Here is an 18,395-nt window from a genome sequence, read left to right as displayed (position 1 = left end):
ATGCAGCTCAGCTGGGGAACCCTGTGCCCACACAGTGCCCCGAAGGAAGGGAGGTGCCATACTTCTGTGAGGTTTGCTCTGGGGTGACAGGAGCACGCTGTCCAGTGGCACTGGGCTGGTGCGCTCCGAGTCGTTCTCTTCTGAGCTTATGGAGGCTCTCTGCTGCTTTCTGAAAGATTAAATATGCATATATATTAGTTGTACGTGAGAAATGAAACTAAACTCCGTGAAGATTCGTAAAGCAGGATCAGAAATATTAATGGTACTTATTAATATATGTTTTTCTGAAGGATCTCAGTGCCCAGTTTCGATTACTGGGTGGACACAAAAAGAAAACTGCAGCTCAGGTTGTGCTGTCAGATGAGTGCTCGCTGGTGCCCCCCCCCAAGAGCCACCCCAGGGACTCACCCATCACTCAGCTGGGAGGAGAGGTGGAGCTGGTCAGTGCACGAGCTAGGCTGCTGCTTCTCCACTGTGGGGAGGTCAGACATCAGATTTACATCCTTGTTTCTTAGCAGCTGTTGCACTTGAAGCATTATTTTCAAAGCTAGGCCTTTCAAACAACTGTAATGATTATTGTTTAGAGAAAACCAGATCTAGGGACTATTACAAAGAGCAGATTTAGTTATGATTAAGATGGCATGTTAGCACAAATCCAATAGCAAGCATTCCACTGAAGTCTATGGGACTATAATATGCTTAAAACAAGGCATCTGCTATGAATCTTGTTGAATTAAGCATATGAGAACAAATGTGAAATAACTCTCCACGGTAATAGAAGAAAAAAAAGTACCTCTGTAATTCATTTCTACTTGAGCACTCGGCCTCTACAGCTCTAACTTATGTTATTTCCCTGTAATGTAGACCTCACTCCAGAATTGTGCTACTGGGTTTCTTCTGAAAATCAATTCTCTGGTGAGAATTAGTGGATTTGAAGATTTAGCAGTGTGAAAATAGAAAAGGTTCTGCAGCAGAGTGAATGCCACAGACAAATTGGTCAAATGTACCTTTTATGAGCTCCTGCTGCTTGAATAAAATTTTTCTGATTTCATTTAACCATGCCATCTTCAGATCTACTGTTTGGGCCTGAAAGAAGAGAGAATTGTCTGAATTTTGAATTATGAATCACCCATTGTATTGTATGAATAGAATCTTACTTTTCAATGCTGCAATTATCTGAAATCCCCTTTCATCCAAAGCCAGCGTTAAATATAAAATATTCTTCATCTTTTTAAATTAACAATCCCACCACATCCAGGCAACGCAGCAGAAATGGTGGAGACATCACTACAACCCAAGGAGTACAGGAAAAAGCACATCTGAGCATGCAATAATTCTCTTTTTAAAATCCCAAAGGGCCAAAACTATCATAGAATCATAGAATGGCCTGGATTGCAAAGGCCCACAGTGCTCATCCGGTTCCAACCCCCTGCTGTATGCAGGGTCACCAACCAGCAGACCAGGCTGCCCAGAGCCACATCCAGCCTGGCCTTGAAAGCCTCCAGGGATGGGGCATCCACAGCCTCTTTGGGCAACCTGTTCCAGTGCCTCACCACCCTCTGGGTGAAAAACTTCCTCCTAATATCCAACCTAAATCTCCCCTGTGTCAGTTTAAAACCATTCCCCCCTGTCCTATCGTTATGCTCTGGATATATTTATACCCTACATACATCTGAGTTGAAGTTTGTTACTGGATTATAACAAGGAGGAAAAAGCTCAGCAAAGGGCAAATTAAAAACAGATGTCAACGAACAATATTTTCACAAGAGGTTGTGCTCTGAACACAGCATTAGGCAAATACTTCACTCTTATAAAATGATATTCAAAATGCTACAAAAGAGGGGAAAATAAACATGAAAAAAATAGGCTACTGTTCCATAGACTACCATTGGAAATAGCACCATGGAAGCTAAGCCTTCACTCTGGGGGCAGTTCCAGCATCTAATTGTAGAAGAGCATGTGTTTATGTTCACTAAAGCATGAGGCCCACTTCCCGTCTCAGTTCATGTAAGCTGCTAAGCACAATAAAATGTTGGTTTTTTTTTTCAACTACTGGTCTATTTGAGACTGCATGTGGAATTAAAGGCTCTATTTCCAAGGACCAGCTCTGTCTCCACTTTTACAGCCCTGTACTGGACTCTGAGGAGTAGCCACTGGGACAGCTCTGTGAACAGAGACATAGGCAAGGAGGAAGAAGAAATACAAGCTGAATGTCTGATAACCTTATATCCTGAGAAGATCAAGAGGAGACATTTCCACACCACTGTTTACAAATACTCAGATCTCTGAAGCTACAAACCTGCACAACATATACCTCTTCTCTTCCACTATACCAGATTTCAAATTTTCTATGATCCCCCTTCACGTTCTCAGTTATTCCAACTGCATTCATCTGCAAAGAGAAAAGAACCAAAAAATGAAGCATGTTACAAGTCTTTCCCCTTTAAAATGAATCCATGTATTATGCACCATGCTGAATTGGCTGAAAACAGCTTTGTTTTACACATTTCATCAATTTTCATTTCAGCAGCCACTGGAAGTCACCATCTGAGTTATTCCCCCTGATTTCCATCAGCCTGCCTTATTTACCAAAGCTTTCTTATAACCACTAATAGCCTTCAGAATTTCTACTCAAGAATCAGTGGAACAAAATGAAAAGTTATCTCATGTCTCTTCCAGCATGGCATTTCTGAGATGAGTTATAAGAAGCTTTACAAATGCATGGCACATGATCTGCCTACATAATTTGTGCTGTGCTATATTTTATTTACTTCAAACCCACCTGAGAAGCCCTTAGCTCCTTCAGGAATTTCAGTTCACTCTTTTGGTCTCTGACCCATCCACTGAGCACAACATGCAATTACTGTCCCGTTCCTGATATTGCATAAACTTGTTTCTTGTTTAAAGCAGATTTTGCTAGCGATTCACCACTGATTAACAGATGATCAAAAAGTCAAGCATTCCACTTTCATGTTTTGAAACAGATCTAATAATAATGGTATCATATCATCAATTATTCACACAGGTGGCCATAAGCAAATCCAGTACAAATACAAATAAAGCCTGAGAAAGAACATCTGTTAAACACTGCTGATCCTTTCTGACTATGTGCCAGGTCAGAGCTTTTGTCTGCAAGGCTACAACAGTTACAGGTGGGATCACACAGTCAAGCTCTCTGTTCCTACTTATTCTCTCAAAGGTTGGCACCCATTTCAGTGACTATGAAGAGCCTCAAGAGAAAGGAAGCAAGCTGCTAATTAGCTTTCTTCATTTCTTCACTGGTATAAATAGCAGAGCTCTTGTGAGCTTGCAGGAAACTCCAGACTCAGCAAGGAAGGGCACTGAACAGCAAGCAGCCCCTCTTTGTCTCTCACTGTTGCGCACAATGAGGTTTCACCAAAGTCTCCAGGTCTGTACTGATGATTAGAACTGAGACTGATCACTGACTAAAGCCAGAGACCATTTGCACATCTGCAATCTCACACACATCCATTCCTTTATTTAAAACTGCACCTATTTAAAAAAGCACAGGTTAAAATCTGCAGCACAGCCTTGCCATGAAGGCATTATATCTCAGAAAACTTTGGGCTTGTGCAGTATGGTGCCACAATGCCACGGAAAGCGAGATCAGGCTCTACTCTGACTGTAGGCAAATGCAACACTGAGATGTTGAAAGGGAAACCTAGAGAGCACTCATCCAGACTCCCATTTCCAGTTCTGTGCTGCCCCTCTGGATTCCACTTGGTGTCCACTACAGAACTGCCCAGGCATCAAGATACCTGGAATTTTAGATAATCTGCTGTAAGGACACGAAGGAAGGTTCCAGAAATAGATGTATTTATGCCACGTTGATTCACGTTAGAGTATTTTAAAATACCTCTTCCTCCTTCCAAGCAGGATTTACTGTCCCTTCAGCTGCAGTTTGCTGCAATGCAGATGGAGGTGGCTGAGCTTAACGCTTTGGGATGGCATCCATCTGCATCACCTTCCACTGTGGCAAAAGGCAGACAATCTACCTTGCACTGCAGTTGTGAACCTGCATGCTTTAAGTTACTGAGTATCAGCTGAAAAAATACTTATTGCTGGCTATTTTATATAACATTTAAAATATTATCTTGCTTTTAAAGTCTGCCTGTTTGGGGAAAGTTTTGGGGTTTTGTTTTTGCTGTTTCTACAGATGTCCGGTTTCAACGCTTCCATGAAACAGCTTTCTTTAATTCTGAATCCCTGCAAAGCATTCTGGCAAGGAAAATTAATTCCATGATACTATCACCAATCAACCAAATGCTGAGCTCAGGAAGCGTGGTTTTACCCTCAGGACAGCAATTCTGAGAATCTGTGTGCACGGATGTATTAATGCTTCAGCATCCAGGCATTCTCTAACCACAACCTCTCACCTTAGCAATCAAAAACACTGGAAAATGAGCCCCTCCTAGACAAAAACTGGCCTGAATGTCTGGACTCTTGAACACAAGATTTTCTCCTCTGAGCAGGTTTCTCCATGCTGCCTCTTCAGATCTTTCAAAAGCACACACAAGTGCTACAGGGAAAACAAGCTCCCCAGAAAGAAAACTATGTTGTTTGGGAAAAGCACTTAAGTAGCTAAACATATGGACTGGGATTTGTTTTTAATACACAATTTGTAATGTGCACCAGAGCTGAACAGACTTATCTACTGTAACATCCTTGAAAGGTTTCTGACTGCTGGTGTCATCTCTCTCCCCAGACCTCATGTAGATCAGGAGACTCACAGCATCTGGGCTCGAAGGCTCAGCCTCCAAGTGCCCATTTGCTTTGCCATTCTGTGACATACCTATATTGCTTTATTGTTTACCAAGAAAAACAAGGCAGAGTGTTGAGACAAAAAGCTCATGTTAGAAGTGCTCATCAGACACAATAAGCCAGACGGTCTCTTTTAGAGAAGCAGTTTGGGATTTTTATTGACAAGAGTTGGCATTTATAGGCTTGGGGCAGTTGTTTACGTCCCTCCTGTTTAGCCAGAGGCTGTTCTCCTTGCCTGATAATTATGTTTCTAGCTGCAGCTGGAGCCTGCCGAAGGAGAAAAGCATAGGAGAGGAAGAGCAGTGATACCCCTCCTCCTGGCTGCGCAGCAGGAGGCTGTGCCTCCTTGGAGACCAGGAACATGAGGAGCCCTGATTCTTCCAAGGAGCTGGGCATGACAGCAGTTCATGCTGTCCATTTTATGCTTTCCTTTGTCCTGGAAAGCAGACTAGAGGAGGGAAGAAGGCACATCTCCATCTCTGGGACTTATCCAAAGCACTGCTTCTCTGGCAGCTGCCACTCCATAATCCACTACGTTACTACATCAACCAGCCTTTCATGGCACCTCCATGTGGAGCATTATAGTCCTTGATAGCAGAAACCAAGCCACTGCACTACTGAAAACATACTCTCTGGGTTCACAGAGTTAACAGTTTACAATCCCCATGGCAATGGCCCCAAAGAAAAAATCCTTACTTTCAGAAAATGCTTAAAACTGTAAGATGAAGTTTTATCATATCCATCTCCGTGATCCTCTCGCTTCTTGCAGAAGACCAAGGCTTTCTCATATAGGAAGAGATGCCTCTGCATTGGCTTGAACCTGGCAAGATCCTTCATTTTTGTTGGGCCTTTTCGGTGTCCTGTCCAAACACTGAAAGATCCTTGCATCAATACTTTTCCTAGTTCACTCAAGTCGCCCTGGTGAAAGTATGACAAATACGTATTAAAAAGTTTACATCAATTAAAATGTAGGAAGACTGTGCAAACAATGAAGGGCAATGGGGCCAGATCTGTTCCAAGGCACGTCACTCTAAGAATAGGTCTTCCTGGAAGGATCAGATGATCTTTTGGGAGTGATGGCATGGTGCCAGGAGGGAAGAAGAGGTCTCAGACACAAGCCTACAGTTAGTCTATGCAAAGGAATACAAGTCAATAACTGGAGGGTAAGAAAACTTGCCAGCACCCAGAAAAGATCATATCAAGGGTTCCCCCGCATCAGTGAGACAAGAGCTGAGCCTGAACAGAGGTTGTGCAGAATGGGAAGAAAAGGATTTTTCAAGTAGGCCAGGAATGTGACCAGCAGCTCAGCCATCCACTCAGCACTCCCTGAATCCCTAGGAAGGACAGCCAATTCAACAACTTCAGGGTGTATTTAATTAAAGGTTGAATGAGAAATATGATGACAGCCAAGCTCAGTTATAAGGTGAACCATTTGAGAACTAAGGTAGATTCTGAAAAAATGCTCCCAGGAACCACAAGGTGGCAAATGTGGGAACTATGCCACTTCACATACAGTTTGGATGGGAATAGCTTCCAAAATCCTGAAATCAAATGGAAGCCTGACATCTGTAAGCTTCCTGATGCCATTCAGGTTGCAATTGTTCTAATGTGGTTTTAAGTTCCTACATCCTGGGACACCAACCACTTCCAATATATCAACCAGCACTGTACAAGTTCTTCAATTACTGAAATCTACTCACGTCATATCCTGTTATTGAAATCTGATGCATAGAGTCATTGACTGATTTTAGCAAATCCAGCATTGCAACCAGAGCTTCTTGAAGTTCCTGAACTCCATCACAGCTTGTGCTGTACTTTAACAACTCCTGAAAATAGAAATGGAAGAACATGTGCTTGCAACTGAACAAAGCAAACTTTTTTCCAGCTCACCAAAGTTTCCAATGTCCAAGAGCAAGCTGCACTCCCTGAGTTTCTTTTTTCATATGTCAATGGAAAAAGCACTAATTGTAAACCAGTCAATATGAGGTGTGGAATATCACTGTCCATTTTCTCTGGGTTTCTTTGAGGACAGCATCAGGTTACAGAGTGGCATCACTCTTACCTGAGCTCTTTGTGTTGCATTTTCCTGCTTGATAAGAAATGGCAAATATGACTCAGGTTTGGCATCGGCTGCTAATAAGGCACAAATGCATTCATATGAGTTTGCAGTAGATGACTATCTTCAGTTTGGCAGACAGAAGGAAGATTTTATAAATCCTGGAGCCTTCAAGCCAATAAGCAGAAGACAGAATTGGCAACACTATGACCGATATAAAATTATTCTCATACTTCATATCTCCTCTGCCTGCTTAGAGCCTCGTGTACTCATTCCTCATTCAAGAAACTGGAAGGTGAGATTCAGCAACCTTCAGAAGCTACCACCCCAGTTCTCTGTAAAGTGGGAAAGGCAGCATACTCTGCATCAGAATGGGGACAAAAGGATGAATGCATTAAAGATTATGGGCACTACAACAACCCAAGCAGAAGAGATGAATCAGCGTGGTAGGTTTTCATTCATCACACCATTATGGACATCTCTGGTTCATTTTTCTTGCATTTTACATCTCTGAACAGACTCAGTTCTTCTCCCCACTAAAACAACATGTTAAAAGCACAGACTCCTTCTTCAGGTATGAAAAATGTCAACCTTGCTGAAAATCACTTTGAAGAGCCAAGCTCAGCAAAACGTAACTTAAGGCTTTATTTAGAGGTAAACTTTAACTGAAAAATAAAATGGAAAACAAATCTATCTCCAAATGTCATTCAAAAGCAGTGTCTGAAATACCTTCAGAAGCAACTGGTATTTTGTCAGGCGCTGCACTGGTTTGAGCAAATAGGAATCCAGCCCAAGCTTGTGCTCTAATTTTCTTTGGCACTCCTGAAACAAAGAATTCATATTAGGTAAGCTATGTGCTAACAATCTGCAGTTATTCTAACAGCATGAGTAACATGGTTTGAAGACTTCAAAGATTTCATGTAAGACTGTTCTATAGTTCATATAACGAAAGAGATTTCATAAAAACACATGATGTGGATGGATCTGCCTTAAATTCTTTGTATACAAGCAACTCCAACTGCCATTTTGGTGCAGCTTTCATGCAATGGCAAACAGAATGCACTGCAGAAACAGTGGAGTGCTGAGAATGGTGTTTAGGATAAGTGCCCCAGGATGACACTGCCTTGATAGAAATTAACATCTCACCTGGAAGAAGGTGCTCTCAGAGCACTGCCTCCACAGGGACTCTGACCGGGGCTTGTTCTGACAATATTTCTCATACATCTGGAAATCCTCTCGCTGCAAAGAAAGCCAAAATGCAAGTCAGGCACATGTATGCAAGCCTGCTGGGCAGCTAAATAGAAGGAATACCTGAACTGTAACATGCTTTTATCTCTGCTTCCAAGTATAACATCTGAAAGTCAGAGCTCGGGTAAAAGAGCCACTGCTGAGAAGCAGAATGCTTCTTGAAGCAAGTCATCATGACTGCTGCTTTCCCCCATCTGCTGCTGTCCGCACAGTTGCATTCCCTCCCTTGCTGTTGGAATTACATATCAGAAGCACCTCATCCAACTGACACAACTGAGATGTTGAAGAGTGCAAAGCACAGCAGAAACATTGGCCTTAAAAAGTCTGTCTCATATGTGAAAATGAGTCACCAACCCTGTCTAGGAAACAAAATCCCACTCTCTCGGGTGCTCCCAGGCAGCTTTCCAAACTGTGCAGGAATATTCTGCAAGAGACAGGGGAAGAGACAAAACGCAGCTGTGAGCAAGGTACTTCTTGGGTGCTTCATCATTACAGGAAATCAGTGAGGCAAAGAGGGGGAGGAGAGCCAGCACCATACTTGTTGTGGAAGTCGTATATCTCGGGCATGTTTCCAAAGAGGACATCCTTCCTGTTCCTCAGCACAGGAGGCATAAGGATGACCATGGCAGGGTTGTCCATCTCAGCTCTGTAGCCCTGCAGGATGCAAAGTGGGTTAATTGCTCAGTTTTTCAGGCTTTTGCTTGGCACCTCCCCAGAGGCAGAGGACAAGGGGATGTGAGCAGACTTCCAGTATAATCTACTTCATTTCAAATTTCTACATCCCTGTTGTTTAGCACATCAGCCTTCAGTACATAGGCAAGCGGGGCTGTGGTCCAGCAGGGAATGGCATGGGACAGCTTTCCTGGGGTGAGTGAATGCTGTGGAGTCATTCTGATCACAAAAGGCAAATTGCAGTCACTTTCTGCTCACTACAGCCCAGCTGATCCCACAGGAATACTTGTCTGGGTTAAATACATCCGCTGTTACAGCCCTGGGACACGAGTGACAACCATGTTTGTACAGAACGTGCAGTCACAGATGCTGTCACAAGATCCAGTGTACAAGGTGATTTGTTACAGAGCAGAGAAGGCCTGTGATCAAATACCACAATCAATGGGCTTTTTGCTCTTACACAAGACATGCTCAACAGCAGATCTTGCTCTCCTCAATTCCTGCTGCCTCAGGAGTCTGTCCCCTATCGCCCCACCTGCCTCTTGCACTCACAGCCTCCCAGAAGGAAGCCTTTGCTGCCAACTGCTGGGTGGAATTAGCAAACAGTGCAAAGCTCTGCAGGAAAATGACAATACTGCGCCAACACAAAACCAGCTACCAGATGTGGTAAATATCCTAAATGTAGAAGAGGAGAAAGGCAGAGCCAGCACTCAGGACCATCTCTGCAAAGAAAACAGCAAAAAGCTATTGGCAGCAGCTCAGGCAGCTGCCAGTCACTAAGTGCTGCACAAAACTGAGGTCAATTTAATAGAAGTAGCAAATGTTTGCTAAAACATACTTAGTATGTATGGCATATCTTCTTTGGCTTTTCATACTAATCTCTTAATTAATTATGGTTTAAATCAGTATTCCTTCCACCAAGCAGGCGTTCTGTATTTGATTAAGGATGCAGCAGAAGATAAGTATCTGGAAAATTAGTCATTTTTATTTAACTACTGCAAGGAAGTTTCACTCTTCTATGGAAATGTTATTTTCAGACAACTTAGCTTGCCCTGTCCACCGTCCCCTATCTGGACTGGACACAGCAATAAACCCATACACCTGCCAACTGCTTTATCACATCAAGTGCAGTTTAACAAAACAAAAGCCAATCACTGCAAGGCAGTTCTGTGTAACTGTGTACCTACCTGCAGCTGAACAGATTTATATGGCGCTTGTTCTCAGGTCAGAGAAACATAATCAGGATGAGGTAATTAACAGTGACTTGCTTCATTCAATCAGCAAGTGGCATTGTGGAACAAAATACATGTGTTTAAAATAGCAGCACAGAAATTACAATCTGCTTTCTGGATTAAGAAATGCGCTTTATACATCCACAAACCTCAAAGCATTGAGACAGAAACCTTTCAAACATAAAACACAACCTTCTTTCATCTCCAAAAGGTAAAGAACTGAGGGAGCAGTTAAAAAACACCAGCTCTTTGTACATGTTCACAAGCAGTGATAGAACTAATTACCAGTGCATGTGTGTACAAACAGAAGGCTTCTTCCTCATTCTGGATGAAAAGTTCATCCTGACACCAACTGTTCCTGCAGATGCCTCCTACTTAGAAATAAAAAGGGAGAAAACTTGAAAATTCATGACTAGCTGGGGGATCTGACAGTTTGGTAGAATCCTGTCCTGTCACATTTCTGCTTCGTTCGACAGAGTGGCAGGTGCTCTTTTGTACAAGTCACTGGGGAGCAATAATGAGCAATCTGAAGAAGTCACTCACCGTCAGAACAGTGAACAGTTCCTCTACATACACTCTCTCCGTTTCTATAAGCTCATTTATGACATGGCTACAAGAAAGAAATATATATATATATATATTATGTCTGCATTAGAAAAAAGCACAGGCAATTTGTGCAAGCCTAAAACACAGTATGACCTCATTAACAACCAACACAGGGATGACAAAATAGGCAAAAGTGCAAGAGATGACATCAAGCACTATGACGTACATGGATGGTGAAAGGGCTGACCAGAAACGCATCAGTCAGAGTGATTTAAACTGGGTGAAAGCTTACCCTTTCAGTATATCTAAGTTGTCATCACTGTCTGAAATAAAAGACTGCAAGGAATTCCGTTTTTCCTGATAATCGTGCATTACTTCAATCTGGAAAAGAAATGGGATGGACCTGAAGGAGCTGCAGAGGTCACTGCAGAGGCAGGATAAGCCCAGCCCTTAGTGCAGCTCCAGAATCTTGGGGAAGGATGAAATATGCTGCTTTTTTAAGAAATCCTTTGTGCCACTGAACTTCAGAAGAGCAAAGTTTCTACTGGGCAGCCAGAAAGTCCCAGAAATTATTATGCTACGTAATATCTGGAAGTACTGACAACATTCATTCATGCAGAAACCAGAGAATGGTCCCCACAGGGGAAATATTTGATGTCTATTTGCAAGATTCTGCATCCACACAGTTATGCAAATTCAGGGAACAACACACAGGAGAACCATATCTGTTACTTGGCAAAACAACCCAAGATAGAACTCAGATGCTGGGCAAATGCAAATAAACTACAGGAGTAAGAAAGGTCAAATATTTTTTAAATTAAAAAAAAAACCAAACTTCCTTCACATCCCGATCTGAATGCAGTCAATTTTTCCCATTTTCAGATGGGTTCTCAGTCTATAAAACACATTCAGATTTTGTTAGCAATTATTACCTTGCGAGAACTTGGAGTTTTTCTTGATGTTTTCTTCCCAGGGAGAGAGAGGTCAAATGAAAATTTCAAACTGGAATTAAAATCCACACCTTGGATAGAAAAAAAAATAATCATTCCATAATGTACATCTATTGTGACAGAGATGGTTCAGAGAGTAGCTAACAAGACATGAAGAGAAATGGGATGTATTTTAAGAACAAGTGATTAGTTAGCAAATACTACAAGCAAAGTGACTCATCAGACAGAGCTTCAAACCCAGGGCTAACTTGAAAGAGGAACTGGGTGTCCTCAGACCACAACAGAAAGAAGAAAAAAAAGGAAAAGAGGACAAAAGTAATGCACTGAGAGGTGGTTTGGTTTCAATCCACGCCATCAAACCCACACATCTCAAAGCACTCCCGGCGGAGCCCAGCGTGTCTTTGACACTGCGCATCGCCCAGCAGGACGGCAGCATTTTGATGTCTGGTGTCAAATGGAGGCCTTATTAAAAAGCTCTCTCGGCGTGATCTATCCAGAGAAGAGCCTTTTGTCTTTCCCCTCTTGCTGGCTGTGCTCATTTCAACATGCCTGATCACTTCTCTCAGGAATATGATTAATGGAGGATACCTGTGCTTTGTGATGGAGTGCCCTGCCTAGAAAAATGCACATCACATGAAGGCAGTGCAATGAGCACATCTGGCCTGTGGATGATGGCCTACAGCATCCCACAGAGATGGCCAGACCCCTATTACTGAAACCATTTCTCCTTAACGCTTTCCTGCTTCTAGAAAGCTGAAAAAACCTCTGTAAAATGGGCAGTATTTTAGTTTAAAGATGGAGGTTTTTTTGTCTTGTATGGAAACTCAGAGGGCATGCAATGTGGCATTGGCTGGAGATGAGAAAATCTAGGCTTTATTTGCAGCACTGGTCTGTATACTGAGTAGCTTCATTCCCTTCATTCCACTAGCTTTCTTACTTACACTATTAGCTCCCTGAATTGGAGCCACTTTTACTGCTTGTACGACACCTGCTACAATTCATCACAGCCAATCCACACTAATTCATCATAAACAAATTTGTATCAAAGCAGATCAATGGTGCCTGATCATCTCATGCAGTCATACTTCATATTCCCACATAACAGCATATATCCCTGGTTTAAAACACACCAACACTGCTTTAAAGTACTTCTGAATACTGATACATAAAGGGCTGCTAAAGATGGAAGCTTTAATGATATCATTTAACGTTAACATTGTGCTACATCTCATTAACAAAATGAAGGCAGAACATGCAGCAACCTCAGTTCAGCCAGAACTGGTACCTTTATGGGCATTAATTATTCCGCAATTGGGATTTAAGGATGACATTCTCAAAGAATCAAAGGCGGCTGAACATCCAGCTTGTCACTTATGTTCATGAGATTCAGCTCCTCGTGTATCTAGGCTCCTTTGCAAACGTCAGTCTAATTTTATGTCAGTTCTAGCCCACGACAGCTAAGGAGATTGTTACCAAGAACAGGTTTATAAATAGGCTTCAGGCTATGGAATGGGCTAACAAATTTATGTTTTTTTTCCTCCCCGTATCACAAATTTACAAGTTCATCCATGTAAGATGCTAGGAAAACAGAAGTAGAAGTAGGAACTGTTTTCAGCTGACTTTTTTCCACTGAACAGTTAGCAAAAACAAATACCAAGCAAGCAGTCCCACCGAGCCACCCAGAGCTGTGTTCCTGCACAAGGAGTGCAAAAAACCTTGCACTCATTTTACCAAGTCATCTTTCTCCTTTCCATGTGGCTCTTATACGTAAGAGAACATACTAAGATATTCGGTAGCTCCAACATGTTTCAGAAAAATATTAAACACCCAGGAAACCTTGGGAGCCCTTCTCATAGCTGGGAAGTGCACGAGGAGCCAACACAACAGCACAGAGTGATTCACGACCATCTAGCCCACGTATTCAGTGTGAGGCTTCCACACCCCATTCCTTAAACAGAAATGGGAAGCTAGACAAAAATTGGAAGACCAGTAACTCTACAGTAACTCTACAATCTGAAGTAAGTGCTGGTTGGTTTCTCAAGTTGTGTTACTCATCCTAAAAACGATTATCTGAAAATAATCATGAAGATACTTGACCATGTTTAGGAGAAAACAAAGGTGACTTTGATCGTGGTGGGTTTTCTGGCCGAGGGGCCACCAGCTGGACGGGCCGCACGTGCTTATCCAGCAGCTTCTTGAAGCAGGACTGACGATTCTCAAACATGCTTCGAACATTTTCAAGCTTCACCTGCACTGACTGTATCTGGCACTGTAGAGTGAAAAAGACTTCTGTCATCAAATAAGTACTGCTATTTTGCACTTGGAACCAAAACAGAAAACAGTAAAGCTGACAGTGCTGCAGTGCAGTCAGATTTTGCTTTTCACTTGGGTAATTGGGGTATTGGCTTACCTTCAATTCAGCTGTTAAGACTGACTCAAAATCATACTGTAGGGATTGGGGATCATAGTTTAAGTAGGGCGAAGAGCTTTCAAGAAATCTTTCTATGTCCTGGAGAGCTTTCTGAGCACCTTCTTTAGACTGGCACTTGTCCATCTGCTGGTTGGCAAGCAGGTAGGCACCCTCATCACAACACTGCAGGGCCTGGGGAAAACACAGAGCAAGAGCCTCTGCTAAATCAAGGTATCCATGACAAGTATCATTTACCAGCTCCACATTTTCAACGTGGAGCTCATCAGTACTCGTGAAAACCCAAACAGCTATTGCATTTTGACTACTAGCACAACCAGGAGTGCAAGGAGCCCGGGAGAGGGCTCTGCCCCACAGCAGAGATGCTGCAGTGCTCATTTCAGACAAATCCCCACAGGTTAATGCAACGTTGTAGTGAAGAATGCAGGGGAAAAAAAAGTTTCCTAATTGTCCTAAACAGTGAAATGGAACAGGGTCAGACTTCAGTGCTTTTCTCAGCAGCCTCAAGCACGCTAAAGCTGTGTGCCTTCTGGTCTAATTAGCATGAATTTCTCCAAATGTATTTTGGATGCTGATTAAGATATCAATGAGCAGTGGAGCCACATGACTCCACTTCCACACTAATACAGAGCAACTGTGCCTATTTACCAATCTGTCATCTTATTTTAAAGTCACTTACATTCATACACTTAACAAATTGCTAATAAAAAAAAAACCCACAGAGTTTATTTGAAAGCATTACCTCTACTGCACTGGGTATGGAAACTTCAGAAGTCAATTCATACGTGGATGCACCATGAAAGTGTGAGCAACAGAAGCTAACTTCTGGTGTTCTGCATTGCTTTCTAGAGATGCCCACCTTTTTCTGCTGACTACTCACAGCATCTGTTTGCTAACTTAACCAACTGAGTCAAAGCACTCTCCAGGCTTTGGAGGAATACCTGCTTAACAAAAGTCACTGAAGCAAAGCTGCAAATTGTAGATGCTACCAGCTGTAGAGAGGCCAACCATCTGCTTCAAGGGGCACCGTATCTCCAAGCTTTACCTGCTGAAGGCGAGTATGAAGATCCAAGGTCTTCTGCAGCCGCACCTGCTTCCTTTTGATCTCATCAGACAAGACATCAGAATGGTGCCGCAGCTCGTTGCATTGCTGGCAGATTAAGTTGAGTGCATAGTGATGATTTGCTGCTAGCTGGTGTCCATGTAGTATCACCACCTGAGCCTTCCCTATCAGATCCTTCAGTGAAAGGAAGAGAAAAGATTGCATGCTTACTGAAATAATGCCAAAACATCGACATATATCAACATGCACTTGCTCTTCTTACCAGATTTCAGGTACACATAGAGATGACTGCTATTAGGAGTAGCCAGAATAGGTGGCTTACGCAGGATAAAATGTCACCCATCATCTGGGGGAAAAAAGACTTTTGCCACCCAAAAGAAGGATGAAGATGATGGTATCTCACCAAGCTAGCACTGCTGTGAATGGCTGCTGGCAATGCAATGCTGCCATTTGCAGGAAATGCAGTCTAAGAAAAGGCAGCTGATGTCCAATTTAGGCACACTATGCTTGTAAGCATGACAGAGACTTTCAGCAGCTACAGCAAAACAAGTCAGGCTCTTTGTAGTAGAGCTTGATGCAAAGAACATGCTGCCTTGTCTGCAGCTCCTGGCGAGTGCAGTGTTACATCTTCCCCAGGACTGGCGTTCTGCTAGGACTGCTTCCCTGCTGCATGGTATGCCTGGCCATTTGTTCTTCCTACCTCGCTCAATAAAGTATCTTTCAAAAGGCAAAAAAACCCAACAAGCCTTAGACATTCCCTTAGACATTAAGAACGAGGGCTCTCATTCTTAAATAAACCTCTAGGGGTTGTGCCTAAATCCCTAAGGACTTGTCTATAGCTCCTGGCCCACCAATTAAGCACTGCCCTTTGCAGGAGTCACATCCTCAGTGGCGTTCCTGTGAATCATCTCACTTCACTCCTCTTTCTGCTGCATCTCTTAGTCTTCCTCCTCCATATGTTACATTCAAATCACAGACGCTTAAAGATAGCGATTTTTTTGCCTCTCCATGTGCCTGGTAACAAGTCTCTGTCTATTAGCACTGCTAAAAGCACTTAACATATAAATAATTCTTCTTCCAGCTCATTAACTCCCACATTTCCCCTATGTTCAGACATTTATCTGCTCTGGATTTTCATGGTGGCTCAGCAATTTATTTTAACTACGATAATTAAATATCCTGGTTTTCAGTGTGATCACAGCGCTGCTGCAAAGAGCACGAAGACACGAAATCAATCTTTTCCTCCATCTACTTACCAACAAACTGCACCAGAAACAGGCCATTTTAGAAAAGACCTACCACAAGAAGAGAGCGTGCCTCTTATGTTTCATTAGTGCATCAGTCTGTGACAGATGTACTCACCTGAGCCATGCCATCAAAATGACTCAAGTCCTTCAGCCTCTGTTTCACCTGGGAGACACTGTCCCCAGTGTCGGGCAGTTCTGCTTGTTGACCCATTAAAAATTCAATGGCATTCTTGACCTAGACATACACACCCAAACAAAAAGACTGCTGCAAAATGATACAAAGCACAGACAGAAAATCATTCTCAGTTCAAAATCAATCACACTTCAGGCGACTGTTAAATCCAGTAATAAAATGAGTTTCCAAGAGCTAACTTCTACATTCAAAGATGCTTCTTCTCAGGTAAATCTATGTGGCTGCAGGGCAGTGATACCCAAATTAGCTCTGAATGAGGAAGAACAGCAGTCTTCCCAAGTGAGTTAGCCCTGCTAGTCAGAGTTAAGGAGCAGCAGCATAAATTAAACACTCTCAAAATAGAAAGCATAAAAATCTCTCTCTTCTCCCCCTTTCCCCAAGTCTTCTGCACAGAGAAATAGTGCATCTGTTAATACCTCTTGAAAACTTTGCTCAAACTTCCACAGTTGTAAATACTGCTCCATTTTCAACTGATGTTTTTCCCAGAAGCCATCAAAAGCAGTCTCCATCTCCCGCAGCTGCCCGAGTAGCCTGGAGTACAGAAAAAAACACAGCATTAGAACAGATGGACAAACAGATGGACAAGCCCTAGAAAGACACTCTAGTCAGGACCCCAGTTCATCTCTCAGGAGAAATGAACTGATATATGTATGTCAGAGGCTTTTCACGAAATCATCGCTGCAGATGACAGTAGCTGGGTGAAGAAGTTGTTGCCATCACCATTTTATCAGAATAAAACCTGAGAGCCCAGCATGGGCCTGAATCTGTTCCACAGCCTCATCACAAAGCCTGGAAAAAATATCAGAGTAGGTGAAAGTTGACAGAAATCAGCCAGGAAATCAACGGGTATGGAGCAAAGCTAGTATTTCTGTCTGCAAGTTTTTGATAGATACATCCATGCTGAAATAGCCCACGTTTCCACTCAAAGATCAGGCAAATCAGCAACATGCTGCACTCACCTATTCACAGTGTCCCAGTCTCCAGGCCTCTCACGGTGCTGGTCCTGGCTGCATTCACCCACATCAGGCTCTTCTAAATTGCTTAAAAGCAACTTTCCTTCTTTTGTGACTGCTGTGATATCTTCCTGCACAATGCAAAACATTTCTGATTCAGGCTACTCCGTGGGAGGTAAGGGTAAAGCATTTCGTGTTGCTCTCTTTTCAGCTTCCCTGCCATAAGTGGAGCACTGGTACCCATCAGAGCAAAGGACTCCCAGCAACATTTAGCTCCCTTAACCCTTGGATGTGGGACTGAACTACAGACTGGTCACCACACTGGGTGGGAACTGGCAAGCATGAAAACATGAGACCACGGAATGATTCGAGATGCACAGCACTACCATGGAGCTGCGAACAGGAGGAATTATATTAAATATTTATCTGCAAGTCCATGCTTTCATTCAGGTATTTCTGCTGTTTAGGGATGTGCTTTTCCATGATGAAATGTTGCACAGCATTTGTTAGCATGCAGGTGGCCGCTATTCCACCCTGTTACATCTCATTCCCAGAGCCCTAAATTCTCCTTTTGATGCAAAGCCTTTCATTGTATGTCAGACAAAGTAGCTGAACTGCCTAACAGGTGCTAACTTGATTTTGTCCCATTCAGGATATCAAAGAGGTTAATTTCTCAGTTGCTCCGTTTAATTAATTTCTGTCAATTTTTCATCAGGTTTGCATCTAGCTTTTGTTCAGTACTACAGCTACATAAATTATCCTGATCAACTCATTATTTGGTCACAGGAATCAGCTGCACCAATCTTGCAGTTGTCAAGAGACATGCAGGGACCCTACTTCTCACAATCTGAACACAGTTTCTCATCAGCTTTCATCTTTCATGGTCTTAGAAGGAACAAAACAAAACAAAGCCAATGGAACTGATTTCAGTCAGAAGCCCAAGAACGTTTTTGATATTTTAAATTAATAGATGTGGCATTAAAAGCAACAGATGGCTTCTACTAAGTGCTGCTGTGCTTTATATG

At 42.7% G+C, this 18,395-nt stretch overlaps 1 protein-coding gene across 3 annotated transcripts in view; it reads right to left on the bottom strand.

Moving 5' to 3' along the window:
- Positions 1-18,395, bottom strand: part of MCF2 (MCF.2 cell line derived transforming sequence) — a 48,772-nt gene that overhangs the window by 7,731 nt on the left and 22,646 nt on the right. For all 3 annotated transcript variants that reach the window (XM_052673661.1, XM_052673660.1, XM_052673663.1), the window contains 19 exons: positions 17,377-17,501; positions 16,834-16,948; positions 16,340-16,459; positions 14,960-15,151; positions 13,897-14,088; positions 13,584-13,755; positions 11,469-11,557; positions 10,829-10,917; positions 10,534-10,600; positions 8,625-8,740; positions 8,441-8,510; positions 7,985-8,077; positions 7,568-7,660; positions 6,483-6,608; positions 5,479-5,700; positions 2,300-2,392; positions 1,008-1,086; positions 409-472; positions 63-169 (listed from right to left, as the gene is read on the bottom strand). In XM_052673661.1, coding sequence (XP_052529621.1) covers positions 63-169; positions 409-472; positions 1,008-1,086; positions 2,300-2,392; positions 5,479-5,700; positions 6,483-6,608; positions 7,568-7,660; positions 7,985-8,077; positions 8,441-8,510; positions 8,625-8,740; positions 10,534-10,600; positions 10,829-10,917; positions 11,469-11,557; positions 13,584-13,755; positions 13,897-14,088; positions 14,960-15,151; positions 16,340-16,459; positions 16,834-16,948; positions 17,377-17,501 — 2,224 coding nt within the window. The remainder of the gene's footprint in view (positions 1-62; positions 170-408; positions 473-1,007; positions 1,087-2,299; positions 2,393-5,478; positions 5,701-6,482; positions 6,609-7,567; positions 7,661-7,984; positions 8,078-8,440; positions 8,511-8,624; positions 8,741-10,533; positions 10,601-10,828; positions 10,918-11,468; positions 11,558-13,583; positions 13,756-13,896; positions 14,089-14,959; positions 15,152-16,339; positions 16,460-16,833; positions 16,949-17,376; positions 17,502-18,395) is intronic.

The sequence above is a fragment of the Tympanuchus pallidicinctus genome, unplaced genomic scaffold, assembly GCF_026119805.1.
Source record: "Tympanuchus pallidicinctus isolate F22 unplaced genomic scaffold, pur_lepc_1.0 scaffold13, whole genome shotgun sequence".
Taxonomy (NCBI): domain Eukaryota; kingdom Metazoa; phylum Chordata; class Aves; order Galliformes; family Phasianidae; genus Tympanuchus; species Tympanuchus pallidicinctus.
Note: the sequence above shows the minus strand (reverse complement) of the source record. Positions and strands in the feature narration are given on the sequence as shown.